Source organism: Thunnus maccoyii, chromosome 24, assembly GCF_910596095.1.
Source record: "Thunnus maccoyii chromosome 24, fThuMac1.1, whole genome shotgun sequence".
NCBI classification, from domain to species: domain Eukaryota; kingdom Metazoa; phylum Chordata; class Actinopteri; order Scombriformes; family Scombridae; genus Thunnus; species Thunnus maccoyii.
Genome location: NC_056556.1, coordinates 19435127 through 19455219, shown reverse-complemented (window position 1 = coordinate 19455219; position 20093 = coordinate 19435127). Strand labels below are relative to the sequence as shown.

General features: G+C 40.5%; 1 protein-coding gene across 2 annotated transcripts; it reads right to left on the bottom strand.

The window, feature by feature from the left end:
* Positions 1 to 9399: 9399 nt before the first annotated feature.
* atp1b1b (ATPase Na+/K+ transporting subunit beta 1b) lies at positions 9400 to 18744 on the bottom strand. Of its 2 annotated transcripts, none has more exons than XM_042405392.1 (6): positions 18503 to 18744; positions 15107 to 15235; positions 12322 to 12477; positions 11821 to 12005; positions 11185 to 11268; positions 9400 to 11081 (listed from the first exon to the last, which is right to left on the bottom strand). In XM_042405392.1, the coding sequence occupies exons 1-6, from the start codon at positions 18591 to 18593 to the stop codon at positions 10821 to 10823; spliced, it is 906 nt and encodes a 301-aa protein (XP_042261326.1). In that variant the 5' UTR covers positions 18594 to 18744; the 3' UTR covers positions 9400 to 10820. The 2 variants fall into 2 exon arrangements, with proteins under 2 accessions (XP_042261326.1, XP_042261327.1); XM_042405393.1 differs by lacking the exon at positions 18503 to 18744 and adding an exon at positions 18211 to 18329.
* Between the last annotated feature and the right edge of the window lie 1349 nt (positions 18745 to 20093).

Below are 20093 nucleotides of genomic sequence, written 5' to 3'. Positions count from 1 at the left end.
CATGTACAAGATAGCACAGAGACAGATGAAAAAGAACCCACTAATACAAATCTGCTGTACCCAAGCTCCTACACAAATGGAATTAATGAAGGACAGGGGAGTTTTATAGGGGTTGATACATTCTGTAGATTATGAAGTGCATGAAAACATCATGATAAGCATATATCAACTTTGGGTTTCTAAAGATGCTTCTTCAGTGTATGCTTACGCAGCCCCTTCATGACAGTATCAAGGAATTCATCAATGGCAACCAGTCATATAGATGCAGTGGAACCCACTGGGTTGGACTTCTTCTGTCTGACCTGGTGGTCTTTTTACTCGTTTGAGTGTGAGTGTGTGTATTACACATGCAACAGATCTGTGTGTTATAAGAAAAAAAAAAAAGTCCAACTAGCCGCCCCTATTAACTGTGTTTACATCCCCACCCAGTTCTTGAGAGCTGGATGGAACAAACAACATCCTGAAGATTTTCTCAGAGCCTTACCAGTAGTGGAGCTAAACATATTAAGTTTTTCTAAGGGTGTCACAGAAGGAAAAGTCATGTCATTCAAATCTAAAAGGTTTATTCTCCTGAGGGCATCTTAGTTCAGGAAATTTCATGGAGACTTGCCTACATACAGACTTTATTCACCTCTTTTCTCGTCCTTTCTCTCTCTCATTTACTTTTTTTTAGAATTTACTATGACATCTTGCCACCAAAACTGTAAACCTGTTGACTCTCATTGCTCACATGAGTATATTATGTTTGCTGTAAGACATTTCCACTGCTCTGGCATTATTTATTTCATTATTTTATTTTTAATGTAAATTTTAATTTTGTCTTGTTTTTGTTGGCTTTTTTTGTGGGAGGTTATTCTGAACGGTTTTTAAGTATTAAGAGAGGGCATACAGCCTGACCTTTAGTTGAGTTTATGTTGAATATGCCACAGTGTTACTCACCTCAAAGGTTCTCTTTTGTAATTTGACACACTGGTGTGTATACAAGGCTATAGGATGGAGGACCCAAATGCAGACACTGGGTCAGAACAGGGAGATGAAAGACTTTACCAGAAGGACGTTCAAAGAAACAGGCTTACAGAGGGGCAAGATGGACAGGCAGGTCATAAACAGTCAGCAGGTAGCAGAAAACAGAAAGATGGCAATGGGTACAGAATCAGGTTTCAGGAGCAGGAACAGTATCAGGTTTAGGTGGCTGAAACGCAAAGGCACCCAGCAACACAATGACGATCTGGCAAAGGGAAAGGGCTGGAGAGCTGGTTACATACTGAGGGACTGATGGAATAATGAGAGGCAGGTGTGTGGGCAGGTGGGGATGGAAATTAGTACAGCAGGTGAACAGGTGGATGTGGGAGTCAAGTGACCGTAATTGGTGGGAAAGTCCGAGGGCATCTGGTGGACAGGTGGTGAATGGCGGGTCTGGATTGATGCAGCCCTTGTGACAGGACTCTCATAAAACTGAGGGACATAAGAGACACATTATAAAAACAATCTGTGCAGCAGAGGTCAAAGTATCCTGACTTTTAGTCACTAGTATGTATATAAATATGGATGACACGTCTCCACCTCTTACCGCTATGCAAAAGTAAAGCCAAAATATCTCCTTTCCAGGAGCTACCATCTTGCTTGTGTGACATCATTTGGAGCCAGAGTCTGCGCAGTAGAGTCGGGAGGGCTGAAGGGGTGTGGTCCCACGGGCCGTCATCCCGCTGCCTGACGGAGGTTTTAGAGCGGCTGTCACAGCTGTCAATCATGACGTCACACCCCCTCTTTATATCGTCAAGTAGCTAATTAAAAACAAACTTATCAGAAAGACGAGCACTCGGACATACATCAACATGATAGGAACTGCCTAAAATGACAGAAACCGTCTTTGGGAAAAAAATTATTTGACTTGTACTTTATTTGACGAGGGGGCGGGATTCATGACCTATACTGCAGCCAGCCACCAGGGGGAGATTGAGATGTTTTGGCTTCACCTTTGGGGAGCTGACATGACGACCATCTTTATATACAGTCGATGATTAAGCTCCAAAAACACTGGATCCTACTTTTCCCATAATGCAGTTCAACAGCATCTTTTCATCAAACCCTCCCATCCCTGTCATTCACACCTCTAGTTCTAGTTCACACCTCTGGTTTGTACCTCAGTTTCTCTCGTATAAATTTGTAGTCCAAGCTCAAGCTGAGATAACCCTCATGACATCACTATGATGTCATGAGGGTTATTTTCTCAGACTCCTCTTTGAGTACTAACCATGACAAGTAAACTTATCTTGATGCTTAACATGAGTGAAATACCTCTTTAACTGCCGTTAGGGTCCATTCTTATAACTGTCTTGTTTATTGCCAACAGCCTTTTGTCATGATTAATAGATGGATAATTGCTTCAACATATTGACACTTGCAATAAAATTGATCTGGATTTTAATTTTTCACACTTGCAAAAACTATTATCTCTGCAAAACTAAGTGCTGCGTTAAACTATGTGTTACACAAAACACAACAACCTTTAATCATTTGTATCATGTACCATGTTAGTAAAAATAGTAATAAATTACTGAAAGTACAGACTTCATAGTGTGTTGACCAATCAGAAGCAGGGCTCTGGAACAATCAGTTCCAGTTTGTCACATGAACACAATTCATCTCAGTCTTCTGGAGAACCAACAGAAAATGATGTCTGATGATGTTGGGTATGTGTGAACATGGGCTTATTTCCACACTCATCAGTGTGAACACCAGCAAACCAAACTGGTGGAGACTTGTCATTAGTGGGATTCAATGCTGCCTCTGGAAACCAGCACATGAGGGGAAAGAAGTCAGCTGCTTATCAATGACAGAATGGCATATGTGTCATGACGTGTCATCATAGAGTGCCTTTATATTTACATTTTCTGAATATAGCATCAATGTTCCATGACACATAAACGCATGAGCTTCCCAGATAATTAAATGACACAAAAGGTTTATGTGATGAATCCACAGAGAATTATTACCAACTCTACAGTTCTGCAGAGCTTTCTAACCCCTTTTAGCTCATTGTTTTGGTTTTCTGGCATGTCAAACTCTCACCTCAAATTCTCATCAACCTAGTTTCAGCTGTTTTTAGTAAAAAAAAAAAAAAAAGCTGTGATGAACTGTCATAGAGACTTTTGTGTCCTCGTAGAGCACGCACACACACACACGCACACACTCTTCCTCAACTGTGATTGGCACCTTGCTTGTTTATTTATGGTTATTTATTTAAAACCGTTATTTATATCCTGGTATAACATGCTGCTACACTTTGGTGCAATATCTATACATTGACGATGCAATGTATGTTTTTCTTAAATGTGCAATATCTCCTTCCAACTGCTGCTCCAGCACTTCATTAGAAGTGTGGTAAATATTTTTTGTATATAATGTAAATCTCTATCTGGCCTTTGCTACTCTTAAAATTTAACTTAATTTATTGTAAATTTATTTTACAAAATTGTACACCTGAGTGAGTGAACCACACAATAATTACCATGTGCATGTATCTTGGGCCTGTGCAAATGGCAATAAAGTCTCTTGAATCTGAATCTTGAATCTACTGTATTTGGTTTATCTTGTAATACATGTAATACACATGTTTCAGCCCTGAGAATAGTCAACTGCAAATTAAAGAGACAGTAGACAGACAGAGACGTGTCTGGGTACAAACACTCTACTGTTGACAAACACTTTAGTGTGATGAGGAAGTTGATTACTTGTAAGTTGTGGTTTATGTCTTTAGGAGAAAGTTTTATATTTGCAGGAATATCTGAATGAATCTTTTCACTTCTCCTCTTCATCTGATTCCCATCATAGCTAAGGCATACGCCTTTAAATGGAGTGTGATGAAATCAATCCATCACATGTGGCTGGACTCTGTGTGCAGTGTGGACAGGATGAATTATCCATAAGAGCAGACTGGGCCAGCGGGTTCCCAGGGGGTCAAAGGTGATTGTGATGATGAAGTCGTTCTTCATGTCCTCCCTAACTGTTTTCCTCAGTGTTCAGTGGAGACACAGTGTCTTGACAGTGTGATGCTATCGCACTACTCCTTCACTGTTATCTGAGGCCCAGTGCAGAGTCTCCCTAACTGTCTTTCTCTCTGTCCTCACTGTCTTCATCTGAACTTTAAGTTTTCAACTTCAGACAGCATTCATCAGTGTGGAAGGATCTCTCAGCTTTCTTGCACGGTATATATGAAACAATAACATGTAATTGTGGATTTTGTCTTTTCAGTTACTTGCTTAATGGCAAATATCCATGCGGGTCAGGCTCCAGTGGTGGAAGAAGTACTCAGATCTTTTACCTGAATAAAAGTACCAATACAGAAATGTAAAAATACTCCATTACAAGTCAAAGTCCTGCATGAAAAAAACCTACTTAAGCAAAAGTACATAAATATTATTAGCTTGATGAAGTTAAAGTATTGCAGTAAAAGTACATAAGTATTATGAGCTTGATGAAGTTAAAGTATTGCAGTAAAAGTACATAAGTATTATGAGCTTGATGTAGTTAAAGTCTTACAGTAAAAGTAGTGGTTTGGTCCCTCTGACTGATATATTATTATATATGACATCATTAGATTATTAATAGTGAAGCATCAGTGTTAGAGCAGCATGTTACTGTTGTAGCTGCTTGAGGTGGAGCTAGTTTCAACTTCTTTATGTACAGTTAGCTAGTTTAGTCCAGTGGTTCCCAACCTAGGGGTCGGGCCCCTCCAAAGGGTCAGCAGATAAATCTGAGGGGTGGTGAGATGATTAATGGGAGAGGAAAGAAGAAAAAACAAAGTTCTGATACACAAATCTGTTTCCAGTTTTTAGGCTTTTTCTCTGATCTTTGATTTTTGCTGAAATATTGGATCATTTGAACATTTATTGAAATGAAAGCATGTGAGAAGTTTAGAGGGAAAAATCACTATTTGGTGGAGCTGTTAACAACTCATAGACATGTGAAATGTGACCCTGACTACACACTGCTTTTTGTAAGACGTCAAAAGCCAAAAAGGTTGGAAACCACTGGTTTCATCTTTAACAATGTGTTGTATTTTAAAAGCTTGTTATATTATCCATCGTGTCAAATCTTCATCTGAAAAGTAACTAAAGCTGTCAAATAAATGTAGTGAAGTAGAAAGTACAATATTTCACTCTGAAATGTAGTGGTGGAAGTAGAAAGTAGCATCAAATGGAAACACTAATGTACAATACAAATATTCAAAATTGAACTAAAGTACTTGAGTAAATGTACTTAATTACTTTCCACCACTGTCAGGCTCATGGACGGTTGGAGACTTCTATAGGTATATCCTTATATCCTTTGCTCCCATGAGATTTTAACAGCACACATATGCCTAAGACTCAAAATAACAAAATAACAAATTTATCCACCATTGATTGGTTTCTACATTTCACATGTGAATCTAATATTTCAGCGTACTTTTCTCCCTTCATTCTTAAATTATTATTGGTGCTACTATCTCCTCTCTTTATAAAGACTTTAAAGAGCTGAGCATGGCTAAACTATTCAGAAATGTTGGCTGGATATATTGGCGTTTCATCATTATTGTTGGTGGAGTTTTTTAGAAGGTAGGTATGGATTAAAATGGATGTTTTGATTTATTTGTGGGTGCTGTAATCTGTTTTACTGTGTGCTTATTAACATATGGATGATAAATTATGACATCCATAAAACTAAAAGCAAAAAAGCAAACCCCAGGTCATGTTTCAACCAATACCCCAACAAACAGAAAATGGGGTTGAAAACACAACCTCCATGGTAACAGTCATACACAAAACCTGGTTTATTGAGCAGCTGCTGATTGGCTTGCTGTCTGCCTACTTGGCTGTCTCTGTTGGCCCTTGTAGCTCCAGGTGACTTAATACCTGCTCTCTGGTGATAGGATCCTTATCCAGCCCGCCATGAGACAACATCCCTCTGTTAGCTACTACACAGTTTCTACCTCCTGTAATTACAGAGCCATGTGTCTGCAACTGATCCAGCAGCTTCCCCCTGGCCTGCAGACTGAGAACTGAATGAGTGAATGGTAACAGAAATCATCCAGTCACACTGCTCCTCCTCCTGAGCCAACAACAGCTCATTCATTCATCTCTCAAGTAAAGTAAGAAAAGAGTGAGGGGTTGTATGAGGCTTCAGCAGTCTGAGTTAGTCATATCAAGTGGATATCTGCCACATTTACAGTCTTTTTAGCATTAAATTTCCTCTTTGTGTTTCCTCGGACAGTGTTTCCCTGTTGAGCTGCGGTGGAAGTATAGTAACAAAAAGAGGGACTTTGGCACTAAAAAGACTGTAACTTTGAAAGATATCTACTTGATTTGAGTCATTTGGACGCTGAGGCTTCATATAAGCTTCAGGCAAACTTTTAAATACATGTTTGCACAGAAGGAGGACTGTGGATTTTGTCCCATTATGAAGGGATCTTCTAATGGTCAGTATGAACAAGAGGAATGATTACAGAAAGAAAAACATGTTTCAATGTCCATTTGGGCTCCTGACTGTTGCTTTAAGACAGACTTGGAAAAACTGTGAATGTATGACAACTGTCACATAAACAATATAAAATAGTTTTTTAACTTACCATTGTCCCAGAGACACTGAAGTAGCCAGATGAAAAACTAAAAAAGTGAACGAGTAATAGATGTCATTGCCCGACTCAAATGAGTGCCAGTACCATAAGCTTCTCCTGTATCATCCTGCATGTATCAACACTATATGGACAAAAATATATGGACACCAAAAATATTACAGTCACGTTATAATTGAGCGTGTCATTCTGATACCACAGGCAGTAATCTGCTAGAACAGCCTCCACTCTTCTGGTTTCAGGCTTTCCACCAGATGTTGGAATCTGGCTGTAGGGATTCACTCCCATTCAACCACATGAGCAATAATGAGGTCCAACTCTGGTGATGGGTGATAAGATCTGGCTCATAGCCGGTGTTCCAGTTCATTCCAAAGCTGTTGGATGAGGTCAGAGCTCTTTGAAGGCTTTTGCATACTGACTTAAGTTTTTGATTTAGACAGCCTTCCTGTACTCCCTCTGTTAATCAATTGCACGCTGCCTAAAACTTGACTTTAGCGTAGGAGTGACACAGAGACTGCCTATCTGTGTTAGCTCTGTGATGGTTGGAGATCTGCCAGGGTACCTCCTAGCGCAGGTCTTTGGCCATCATGAAAACTCAACATTCTCAAATGACCGTGACTGGGTGTTGAATCTATGATTTGCAGTCCACCTTACATATAATTTGAATGGTTACAAAACTCTGAATTTTTACTAGAATTTAGTTTAAAAGCCCCTCTCCGCTCATAAAATGTTTTTTTCTTCTTGTTCCTACAGTTGGATATTTGGGCTTCACTGTGCAGAATAACTTATGTTCAAAGTTTGTTTTCACATTCATCTGCTGAAAGTGGAAAGTTTCCCTGTGATCATTGAAAATGTGGAGCTATACGAGCATGACACAACTAGTTTTGAAGCCAATCCTGGTTTAGTGTGCAATTTACATAAGTGTGATGTGGAAACTTGAAGCATCCAGTGCACATAGAAGGAGACATCATGTGTCCAGCAGTTAAGTAACTTCTGAGATGAAATATATTTACATATTTATAGATTCTGGAATTTTTAATGAGGGAGAAGGAGTACATGCCATTTTAAGGATTTTAATGTGATTTTAATGTGTGATGTAATTAGACTTTTTTTTTGTGGAAAAACCATATTAGACACACATTGTTCCAAGCAGAGTAATGCATGTCATGTTTATTAGATTTAACAATCTAATAAACATGAGGAACAGATGTTTAGTCAGCCAATAAAAACACAATCACACAACCATACTAACACGTATGGCTTGATCAGATTTGTCTGTGAAGATTCTCAGTAACCCAGATAATAGGATATCTTGCTATAACTGTAACTGTACCTGCCACTGGAGCAGCCAAAAAGTCTACTTACTTTTGACTTTGAGTACATGTAGTTACTGTTTATGAAATTATACTCGTTGAATGTTACTGAATGAGCCAGAGGTGCTTAGTGAGTTTGTCCTATGGTTTGCTAGTCCCAGTCAGTTTTATTTTTAAAGTCGTGTGCTCTTTAAGACAGTTGCAGCCAGTGGAAGGTTTAGTGTTCCAGTTTGGAGCTAATCAAGTTTAAATCCAAGTTTTTCCAGTTGGTTCAGATCTGGAATTAACACAGTCCAGTGATTTTCATGTTTTGTTTTTCCCAAACTCCAGCCCATTCAAGTTCCATTTCAGCAGTGGTGAAAGGTACCTCAGTACATGAACTTAATTACTGTTCTTCAGTACAATTTCATGGTACTTGTACTTTACTTGAGTATTTCCATGTGATGCTACTTTATACTTCCACTCCACTACATTTCAGAGGGAAATACTGTACTTTCTACTCCACTACATTTATTTGACAGCTTTAGTTACTTTTCAGATGAAGATTTGACTCAATGGATAATATAACAAGCTTTTAAAATACAACACATTGTTAAAGATGAAACCAGTGGTTTCCAACCTTTTTGTCTTTTGACGTCTTACAAAAAGCAGTGTGTAGTCGGGGTCACATTTCACATGTCTGTGAGTTGTTAACAGCTCCACCAAATAGTGATTTTTCCCTCTAAACTTCTCACATGCTTTCATTTCAATAAATGTTCAAATGATCCAATATTTCAGCAAAAATCAAAGATTAGAGAAAAAGTCTAAAAACTGAAAACAGATTTGTGTATCAGAACTTTGTTTTTTCTTCTTTCCTCTCCCATTAATCATCTCACCACCCCCCAGATTTATCTGCTGACCCTTTGGAGGGGCCCGACCCCTAGGTTGGGAACCACTGGACTAAACTAGCTAACTGTATATAAAGTAGTGTAAACTAGCTCCACCTCCAGCAGCTACAACAGTAACATGCTGCTCTAACACTGATGCTTCACTATTAATAATCTAATGATGTCATATATAATAATATATCAGTCAGAGGGACCAAACCACTACTTTTACTGCAATACTTTAACTATATCAAGCTCATAATACTTATGTAAAAGTACATAAGTATTATGTAGGATTTTCATACAGGACTTTAACTTGTAATGGAATATTTCTACAGTGCTGTATTGGTACTTTTACTTAAGTAAAGGATCTGAATACTTCTTCCACTACTGACTTTGTAGAGCATATATTTACACTCAGACCTGAGGCACTTCAATACAATAGCAGACAGTAGCTATAGTGCACTATACAATAGTGAGTCATTTCAGACACAGCCTAAAGAACCCTGCAGAATTCTGGATAAACACATTTCATAACACATACTGTAGTTCAGGTGTATTATTGTGAAATTTCACAATATGAAAGACAAAGAACACACAAGAGAAAGGTCCATTATGATTTTATTTGTTTCTCTTTGATTAAATGACAAAGGTGGATGAGCTGATGGGAGGTTGACGGATGTTTAAGTTCAAGTTGAGTGATTTACATCAACATGAGATCCTATGGAATATTGCCAACATCATTAGTCATCTAAAGCCACTGAGCTCTCTGAGAACTCTTATCTTTTTTTGAAATGCATGAACATCAAGTCAATGTGGAATTAAACTGTCTGTTGCCTATTCACTCTACACCTAACTACATTCATGGCCAAAACACAAATCAAGTTAACCACTGAAAGGTTGCCAAGGCGAGACATTGACTTTAGCACTTAACATGATGAAATCCTAAAAACGAGTACTGCATTGCTTCTGATAAAGACTCTCTTCAGCTCGTCACTTTGGTATTGCATTTATACATTACAATATTCTGCAAAGAAACAAAATGTACAACTGCATAAATATAAAATTCTTCCACCATGTTTAATGGTAAAAACATTCAGAGAGTTACACCACAGTGCTGTGATGAATCCAGAAAAAAAAAAAAAAAAAAAAAAAAAATCTTTAAAAACGAGTTAGCACCGTCACCCTTACACAAGGCCAAAGTGTCTAACAGGCTGGACACACAACTCTACATTCAAGGCAAAATCAAAAGTAAAAGGCATGAAACCAAGTAATAAAACCCCTTCAAACATTTAAGTGATTTAACAAAGCACAAAAAGGAAAGAGGAAAAGTAAAAAGTCTCCCGTGATCAGATGTAAAAGACAAATAAAAAGAGGAAAGAAGTTCCCTGGAGTGCAGCCTTTTTATTACACAGATCAGCAGAGTGTAACCATGTCAAACTATTTCAAATCAGTAAGTGTGAGTGTGTGAGTGTGTGTGTGTTTATGCCCAACACACACGTGCCTACAACTGCTAAAGCTTGCTCACATTAGAAAATGAGGAACAGCATGGTTTGGAAGGACCGGGTTTTGCGACTACTGCACACTCCAAAAATATATACTGAAACCACACGAGGCAGCGATATGCAGAGGGGACAACGGAGCTTGCACGCGTCAGAGATGGAATTACACTTTACAGTCATCAATGAACAATGTCCCATGGCTTGTGGAAAAGTCTTCATTTACAGCAGAATAAATATTTCTTTTTTTTTTTATTAGGCCCATTGCTACTTTTCCTCTAAATTACATTCTAACGCTAGACAGAAGTGTAGAAGCTAGTGATGAAAGCAGACAGATTACACATCTGTCCCTTATCGGGTTTTTTGTTTAATTTATTCATTCATTCAAGACTAGTTGTGATTGACTTAACCGCTAAAGCCTACCCCCCCCACTTATCTCCTACGTTATATTGGTATTCGTTAAGGACAAAAAGGGGGTAGAAGGGAGGAGGGGCGGTCAGGGAAAGTGCTACGGTCCTGATGACGGTCATAAACTGTTAACCTGGATCTTGACGTCAAAGCGTCCCTGGTAGCGGTCCTTCTCGCTGTAGTTGATGTTGTCTCCGAACACTTTGCATTCGATGCGCAGTTCAGTGTTCAGGGTCAGGTTGGTGAACTGCAGCGCCACCAGCGGCTGCAGGTACTGAGGGTGGAGCAGCTTGCCGTAGTAGGGGTAATACTGCAGGGGGAAGCCACCGCCGAAGCCGTAGTACTTAATCTCACCAATCTTACCAGCATCCTCCTCTTTCTGCAGAAATGAATAGAGACGAATGTATCAAGTACAAAACTCATTTTTAGATCTGAGCATGTTTGTTATATGGAGAATAAAGTAAAAAAAAACGTGCATGTACCTTGCTGGTGCAGAAGATGGGGATCACATTGGGCTGCACCTTGGGATGAGCCTCTTCAGGGATACTTTCATTAGAGGTAGGAGGCTGAACAAAGAACACAAGTTAAGAGGTGAACTGGGCCTTGTATTCAAACACAAATCCTTAAAAAAAAAGGTGCAGCATGTAGAATTTAGTGGCATCTAGCAGAAATGGAATATAATAATCATAAATATGTTTTAATTAGTGTATAATCCTATAAAAATAAGAATCGTTGCGTTTTTGTTACCTTAGAATGAGCCTTTTATATCTCATAGAGAGCGGGTCCTCTTCCATGGAGGCCGCCATGTTGCACCGCCATGTTTCTACATGGCAGAACAGACAAACTAAACACTGTCACTAGAGAGCCTTTAGTATTTTTCGGGAGTTTTGCGGCCACCCTAGGTTCTCCTACATGCTTGGACGGGGAGGGGGAGGGGTATTCTGCAACCTCACTGCCAGATGCCACTAAATCTTACACACTGGTCCTTTAAAGGCCTTGCAGGGACACGTAAGCTAACATGTAGCCATTCTTATGGTTCTGGTTTGCTTGAATTCTTTGTGTGAAAAGAAACCGAACCAAGAGGAAAACACATGATAAATGCTATAATGATTAATTACCCTTGGATAGAAGTTGACAATCCTGTTGAGCTTTACAATCAGGCAGGGCTTGCCCTCCTTGAAACCAAACTCGCGGTCAGTGAGGCCGGAGCAAGGTCCCAGCAGGGCCCTGGAGAAACGGCAGGCCTTCCTGATGCCCACGTCGCTCTCCAAGTCACCCCTGTTCTTGTACTCAGCGGGTTCATCTGGAGAGGAAGTGCACATTAACGCAGGTCGGGATTCAACATTTAAAGCGTCTGATCACCTGTCACACATGGAAGCTTCTCTTACCACTGATGTGTGTTTATGCAAAATTCCAAGTAGGCCAGTGTTCTTATTCTTTTTAATAATCAGGTTTAGATTCAAGATGTTTGCAATGTTACAGCAATAACCAATTTCATGTTTTACTCTGTAGCATCATACAACTTCATTGAAGTGTTGAAGCTCTGTCTGCGTTTGGAAGCAGCTGTTCAACTCTGGAACTTTCGACAGGGAAAGAAGAGCCAATGAAATGAAACCTACCTCCACAGTCCTCAAATTTCATCTGGTCCCGCTGGATTTCATCGTCATACTTGGCTAGGAAATCCTTCAAGGCTTTGGTGTAAGGCAGGAAGGTCTCCATGTCGTTGAGGCTGAAGGACACTTCACCTTTGTCAGGTTGTGGGGTGTGTGTAAGGCCTGCAGAGACGACAGGTCAGTCGCTTGTTATCAACAGTGATGCTTCATTATTTATGGTCTCTGTCCAGTTACAGTCCAACACGCCTGCTGAGCAGCTCTGTTAACTGACCGCATGTCAACTCTCATGTTTTACATTTTAGTGCCTTTGATCATCATCATCATCATCAGTGATGTGAAAACTGCACAGCCAAAGAAATTAAAAAAAAGAAAATAGTGAATAAATGAACTCTTGAATAAGAGCAGAAAAATCACACATGCTTTCAAAGAGTGAAAATGTGACATTTGAGTCTCAAAGTTACGACACATTCAGAGACACCATGTTCCTGACTATGTGGGAAATGAACATTTTTGCAAATGTGTGCAGATTCAGATAAGAAGTTCAATATCAGTTTCATGTCTGTATGTCCAGGATACAGATAATGTTTCCTCCTGCTTCCAGTCTTTGTGCTAAGGTCTGCTGAATATGGTCTGGACCTTCAGCATCTCTGAACTGAACACACAGATGAAACTGATAGAGCTCTTGTGACTCTGGGAAAAAAACAACAACAACTGAGTGGTTCTTAAATTTCAGACCGGTCCTATAACCAAAGACACATCAGACAGCTCATTTCAACTCCTGATCTGTGTTGCTTTAACTTCATCTATTAGCTGAATGTTTAAAACACTGTGTCAACACCAGTCAGCTGACTAGAGATCAGATCACTCATCATTAGATTTCCTCGACTCAACTCAATGTGGATGACCTCAGATGACACAGTGCTGAGATACACCTCTTATTTCACCCTTACTGGTGTTGTGGTGAACTGTGAGACACACTCGCAGACTGCTACCGGCTTCCTTCCTGTTCAGATCTGTATACTGCACATGCTCAGTTTGGCCTGGTAAACTCCAGCCGACCTTCCCCACTACGGAAGGCAGGCTGTGGTGTGTTTGTGGGGGGGGGGGGGGGGCTGCTGGCAGTGCAGGTAGTGCACTGGGACCACGATATGTGGATATATCAAGTGTTGCATTTCCAAAACAATATGCAGCCATGTTATCTGAGGCCATGCTGAGCACATGTACCAGCAACTCATAAAGCAGATTTTTTGGAGAGCCATGTTTATGTATTTGTGTGTGTGCTTGGGCTGCAACAAATGATTCATTTCATTATCAATTGATCTTTAAAATTATTTCTTGATTAATCAATGTATTGTTTTGTCTATAAAATGTCAGAAAATAGTGAGAATTAGTCAGAATTTCCCAAAGTCTGAGACGACATCTTGAAATCTTTTGTTTTGTCTGGTCTGACCAACAGACCCACAGATATTGATCTTCTGATCATGTATTTGTGCTGTATTGTATGTGAGAAAAGCAGCAAATCCTCACTAGAACCAGCAAAGGTTTGGCATTTTTACTTAAAGAGTGTGTAGGATTTAGAGGGATCTATTGGCAGAAATGGAATATAATATTCATAATAATGTTTTCATTAGTGTATCGCCTGAAAATAAGACTTGTGTTTTCGTTAGCTTAAAATGAGACCTTTATATCTACATAGGGAGCGGGTCCTCTTCCATGGAGCCCGCCATGTTGCACCGCCATGTTTCTACAGTAGCCCAGAACAGACAAACCAAACACTGGCTCTAGAGAGGACCTTTCACGTTTTTACGTTAAGGTAGCAGCCACCGTAGGTTCTCCTACACACTTGAAAGGGGAGGGTGAGGGGAGGGTATTCAGTTGGTTGCAATCTGCAACTTCACAGCTAGATGACACTAAATACTACACTCTGGTCCTTAAAGAAAAACAAACAAACAAACAAACAAACAAACAAACAAACAAACAAACAAACAAACAAACAACATCTCCCGGGTTCTCATTCCAGAGAATCAGAATCAGTGACACTGTGGCATGTTAACACCGTATCCTGGTTCATGATTGCTGTCTGTGCAGGTGTCTCTTTGCATCAAGTCTCCTTTGTCAAAGATAGAGATAAAAGATAAAAAAATGTAAACATCATCTTCACGCTAAAGTGAAAGTTAATTAAAATCACTCGTCTGTTTATCACTGCTGATCAGATGGAGCAGTTACGTCCTGCAGAGCTCAGGCAGACAGAAACCAACAGAAGTTTATCCTCACCTGCTAAACTAACTCACCTAAAAAAGAGAAATAACAGCAGCAGGATGTACACACATGACCATGTCAGCATCACATCTTCATGTTATGTTGTCGATCATATCCCATAATCTGACTTTGCATGTGTGTCATTTTGTATATTTGTTGCCAAAGACAGATATGACATCCCAGAACAGGCCTTGTTTAGAACTCACCATCACACATAATAATACAGTCACTTCACCACAGTGCTTTAAACACGTCTCCATCCTGAGCCTGTCATGCAAAACTATGTGACTCATGTCAACAAGGTTACTGATAAGGCAGCCTAAGATCCACAGAATAAACACCAAGAGGTTTATTATTATTATTATTATTATTATTATTATTATTATTATTATTATTATTAATCATCTTCATAATATCATGACCCCATTTACTACTTTATCTGTATAATTTGACTATCACTCTCCAGTGTCTTTCTTCTGTTCTGTGTGCATGCTGGTATCCTAACAGACAGGAAGTGGGTGTCAGTTCTTACCAGGGGGTGCAACTCTGTCCTGCCAGGTGGGTTTGTAGTTGCTGAGGGTGAGCAGCATGGCTTGTATGGTGCCGATGAAGATCCCAGCCAGGCAGCCATAGAAAATGATGTAGAATACTATAATTTTGACTGCGGAGGAGAAAAAAAAAAAAAAAAAAGAAAGGGTCACTACAGCTGTACAGTCAGAGATGGAAGGTCAAGGCTGGGCTATATGCCTGAACTGAAATCAGTATGCAAAAGTCACAAAATAAACCATTTGATATTCAATGCTATGAACTGAATCTCACTGTTATAAATTGCATCAAATAAAACTCCTATGTTGAAAGCCTTCTTTTGTTCTTTAAGATCTCACTTAGCTTGGTACCATTAAAACAATAAAACAGCGTGATCATAATAGCATAGCACTAAAAAAGCAGATAAGCGATAACATTATCAATATAATCTCTAGAGTGCACAGTGCGTGAATCATTTGTTTTCAGTGTTAAGAGCTGTCAAAACGGCTCTGCAGCAGAGCAAAGATTGAGGCATTCATACTGTAACGGGTCAACTTTACAAGACCAACATTACTGTTGGGCAACAGCGAGGTAACTGATAAAACTGTTCCCGACACATAGCGTCTAGAAAAAGACAGTCAGCACGTTAGACTTTTACTATCATGTTTCTTTTTGTTGTACAACACTGAATCACAGTAGATGTCATTGGGATTTTTTACACTGTTGAGCAAATAAATGTGTTAATGTCGAATGGAAACAAATATAACAAATAGTCTAGACATCAGTCAGTTGTTTTAGAAGTCACATTAAATGTTGCAGATCAGCTTTGTGTAATTAAGGTGTGACAGCTGAGTTTGTGAGTTCAGTGTCTGAGTGAGTGGAGCACTAGTGAGAGAGGTCACCAAGAAGCCTGTGGACACTCTGCAGGAGCTCCACGACTCCATGACTGAGAGGTGAGACCACTACTGTTCTAACAGGAGAAAGCTACTGGTAAGAAGAAGAACCTCATGACATCTCAGCAAGTAGGAGACTGAGACAAAGTGGCAGAACATTTTATGTTCTTATTAGACCATAAATAATTACATTTTGGCCATTGAGCTAGAGCTATGATTGGTTTATGCTAAACGTCACAAAATCAGGGGAAACACACCATCCCCAACAGGATGCATGCTGGTGAAAGCATCATGCTGTGGGGATGGTGCTCTGAGAGGTGGAGGGGGACAAAAGAATGCAGAAAAAAAAAATACATGGATGAATCCTGGGAGGAAATACTCAAGTACTCCTGCAGCACTGACCCAAGCATGGAGCCAAAGCTTCTGCAGAACAATAAGTCAGTTCAGACCTCAATCCAATCCAGAATTTGTAGCAGAACAAAAAAAGCTATTCACTCACTGTCCTCATGTAAAATGACAGAGCTGTAGTGACAAATGAATAAAAGAACTGCAGTGTGCGGATGTGCATAGCTGACAGTTCTATCTTCAAGGTGAGACCTGCTGCAGACGCTTACTCTATTAAATATGACTTTTTAGCAGGTTCATACTTTTCAACCAGTCATTTTACATTTGTACTTAATAAACGACTCCTTTGTAGAGATGCGTTTCCCCTCTCTGTCCTTTCTGTTAACCAGAACAGTCATGTTCAATGTCACAAACTCCAGTGACATTTCATTCATCAGCACTTCAATGGATCAAACACTTTGATACCGGTACTAATGCCACAATGACATTTTAATACATCATGTTGTTGAATATAAATACATTTTTCAAAAGTCATCCCTATCATCTCAAACCTCTTCTACAGTGTTTCTTACCGCCACTCCAGCTCTACTGACATCTGACACACATACATCATAACAGGATGTGAGGAACTACAAAGCCAGCATTCATACATAAAATACAACAGTGGCAGCCATTGTCTTTACAGATTTACAGGAATTCAACTGTGAAGCCTGTGCAAGTTAGTAATTATTCATGGCACTGTAGGGTCCTCACTGTAATCAATTTCTAGCATGAAGGCACTGTAGAATTAAAGGTAACCAAGCATTAAAAATCCATTACCTGTACCCCAAAGCTATATATAAAGCTCGTCTGACGTCAGCCTTGCAGCTAGCAAGCTATACATTCATCCTGTCTGTCCTTTTTGCTGCATGAAGCAATGTCAAAAGGTCACAACAGCCTGAACCCATTAATAAATGACACATTATTTGAGCTTGTTAGACACAAAGACATACGATCAAAGTTTGTGTCCTCTGGCCATTGTACGCCTCACATTCCTAGATATCTAACAGCTTATCTCAACTGGAGATGAGCCACTGCATAAGGTTGATTTACATTCCGCTCCTTGTATTCTGGCAAGTAAAACTGCAGAAACGAGGAAAAACTGATTTATTGTGGTTCTAACTCATTCGTTGTGTGTTCCCTGTCATCCCAGATGTCCTTTCATCACAACCTTCAACACTGAACTGCGCATGGCACACTTCCCAAATGCATCAGCATTTTTAGATGACCTCAGAAGGACAAATATGAGCCCCTGAGCTGCACACATCAGCCTCACTCCGCTGGAGCTCCTGCAGCAGCCGGGCTGTGTGTCGGTGTCCTCAGCACTGATCTAAGCTCAGCAGACTTTGTCACTGCAATAGTATTTCTACCCAGGTGTTCGAGTCTAAATAAGACTGGAGGAGCTGTGTGACATTGAGAGGAGGCACAAGGACATGCGCACTGCCGCTGCCAGAGAAACAGGAGAAGAAAGGTCGAACAAGTTAATCAGTTGTATTGTTCGTTAGATTACAGTGACATCTGATCACAGGAACCTGACACGGATCGATAGTCCTCTCTCCATTTCCCGAGCAGGCCATATCACCTTGACTCACCTTGGACTATGATGCATTTTTAACCCTTTGAGTACCCATTCCTAAACTGCTAAAAGACAACTTGACGTTTCCCCCAACAACAAACAGCCAATGTGTCTGGAGGTACAATCATCGGCTCGCTTTCCGCCGCCTGTACCGCACACCGCACCGCACTGCGCCGCGCCGCAGCGGCGGCTGCGCTCCTCTGAATGCACAGTGAGAACTTAGAATTCCACTACTACAATTAACAAAACCACACATACCATGCCTTTGTTTTACCGTCACGAAGCATTTTTCTCAAACTAAACCCAACTCGCGTGGGAGGCTGTGCGTTTCCGAGGTCAGGTTGGGGGCATGGGAATAAAGTCAAACTTGGGAGATATATTAATTGAAATGACGCAATGATGAGTCGTGCCGGCTGCTCATGGATGCAGCAGTCGAATCAAACAGGTGGTATGAAACACGAGGCAACCGGCGCGCGCTCATACAACGAGCGCGCGCTTACCGTATTACCATTTTACCACGAACACCCGGGCAATTAACGACCATACTTACACCAGCTGCCTCCTGTGCGTCCGAGCACCTCTCCTTTCTCCGAATCCCACAGAAGCTTCTTCCATCCGCCGTCATCTTTATTTGAAGGCATTTTGATTTAGTCCCGGTAAAGGTGTTCCGTTAGTGCTTCAGCGGACTCCTCCGTGTAGTAGCCAAACACTGAGCCGTCGCAGAGGCACCCAGCTCGGTCCGCAGGAATGCTCCCCAATATAAACCGTTTGTCGTCGACTCCGCCCGAAACTCTCCACAAGTTACCTTGCAGGAGGGAGGAGCAGTACGGGCCAATTACGGAGCGGACAAGCCATGCGTTGTTCTGACGTCAGGAAGACGGACAGACTGCCTATAGAGACGGACATTCAGCATAATACATACTGTATCTGGGCTGAGCTTTGCAGATATGTCTGTGTAGGTAGAAAGTTATTAATTGTCCTCAGGTACTATAGTAGAGCCCAGACCTCTGTCCGCCCTGACCTCCAGAGTTTGAACAGAATCACAATTCAAAACAGTATTCTAAGTAGTCTCAAAATATGTCACACATGATTCAAATACATAGTGTATACATATACAGTACATATCTATCTATCTACCTATCCATCCCAGGACTGCATTAATTGCATTTACGACACAAATAACAAACAGTGGATCTGTGGTGTGTCTCTGGGTGTCAGGAGCAGTTGCTCGCTTTGCACAGTTCATAATCCAGTCTTGATCTAGCCTGATATAGATCCATTTGATAACAATGAATCTTGCGTGTCAGTCAGGAGTTAGAAATTTTGGGGCTCCTGACAAAAATACTCAACAGCTCTCACACAGTAAATATTTATCCAGCAGTGAGCCTCCAGAATCACTCACACCCCCCCAAACCTCCATTGAGCCATCACACCTCCATTCCTCATCCCAGATTCCCCGACAGCACCCGTGGGTACATGAGTATTTCTAGTGATCTATCAGCCACTTGTCATGAATACTGAGTGCAGATAAGTACAGTGACACCAGCCTGAGTTATTCCAGGAATACATGCATCTCCTGGGTTTTTACAGTGTCACGGGGCACAGAGGGACATAAGCCAGTCAAACTTTTCCTGTGGAACCTGGTGTCTGTCAGTTAGAGGCATTTCCGGGACAGTTCCCTGAGGTGAAACAGGGAGGTTTCAACTTTATAACAACATTACTTTACACATTATATCTAAGTTTCAACTTCAGTGTCACACCGGTAGAAACTGGATGGTAGGTTTTGGACTTCAGTCCAGATTTGTCCTTATCTTACAAACTTCAATCTAGAGTAGGATGTAGTGAGATTACATATCTACTTGCCTTGATGCCACCGTTGCTGTGTTTGATAAGATGACTAATTGAGAAAAAGTAAATAGCATACATCCTGCTGGTTATCAACCTTTTTAGGTGATGGTTTACATCTTTTTTGGTTTGAAAGAGCAGGAGAGCTACTGTAAATCTAAGTTTTTCTTTTTCAGGTCTAATGGATCTTCATGTGTAGCTAAAGACTTGTAATTCAGCATGACTGTTCAGGTTTAGTCACTGCATGCCAACAATTACAAGATACACACACAGAATGGCAGATTACAGTGCACCAA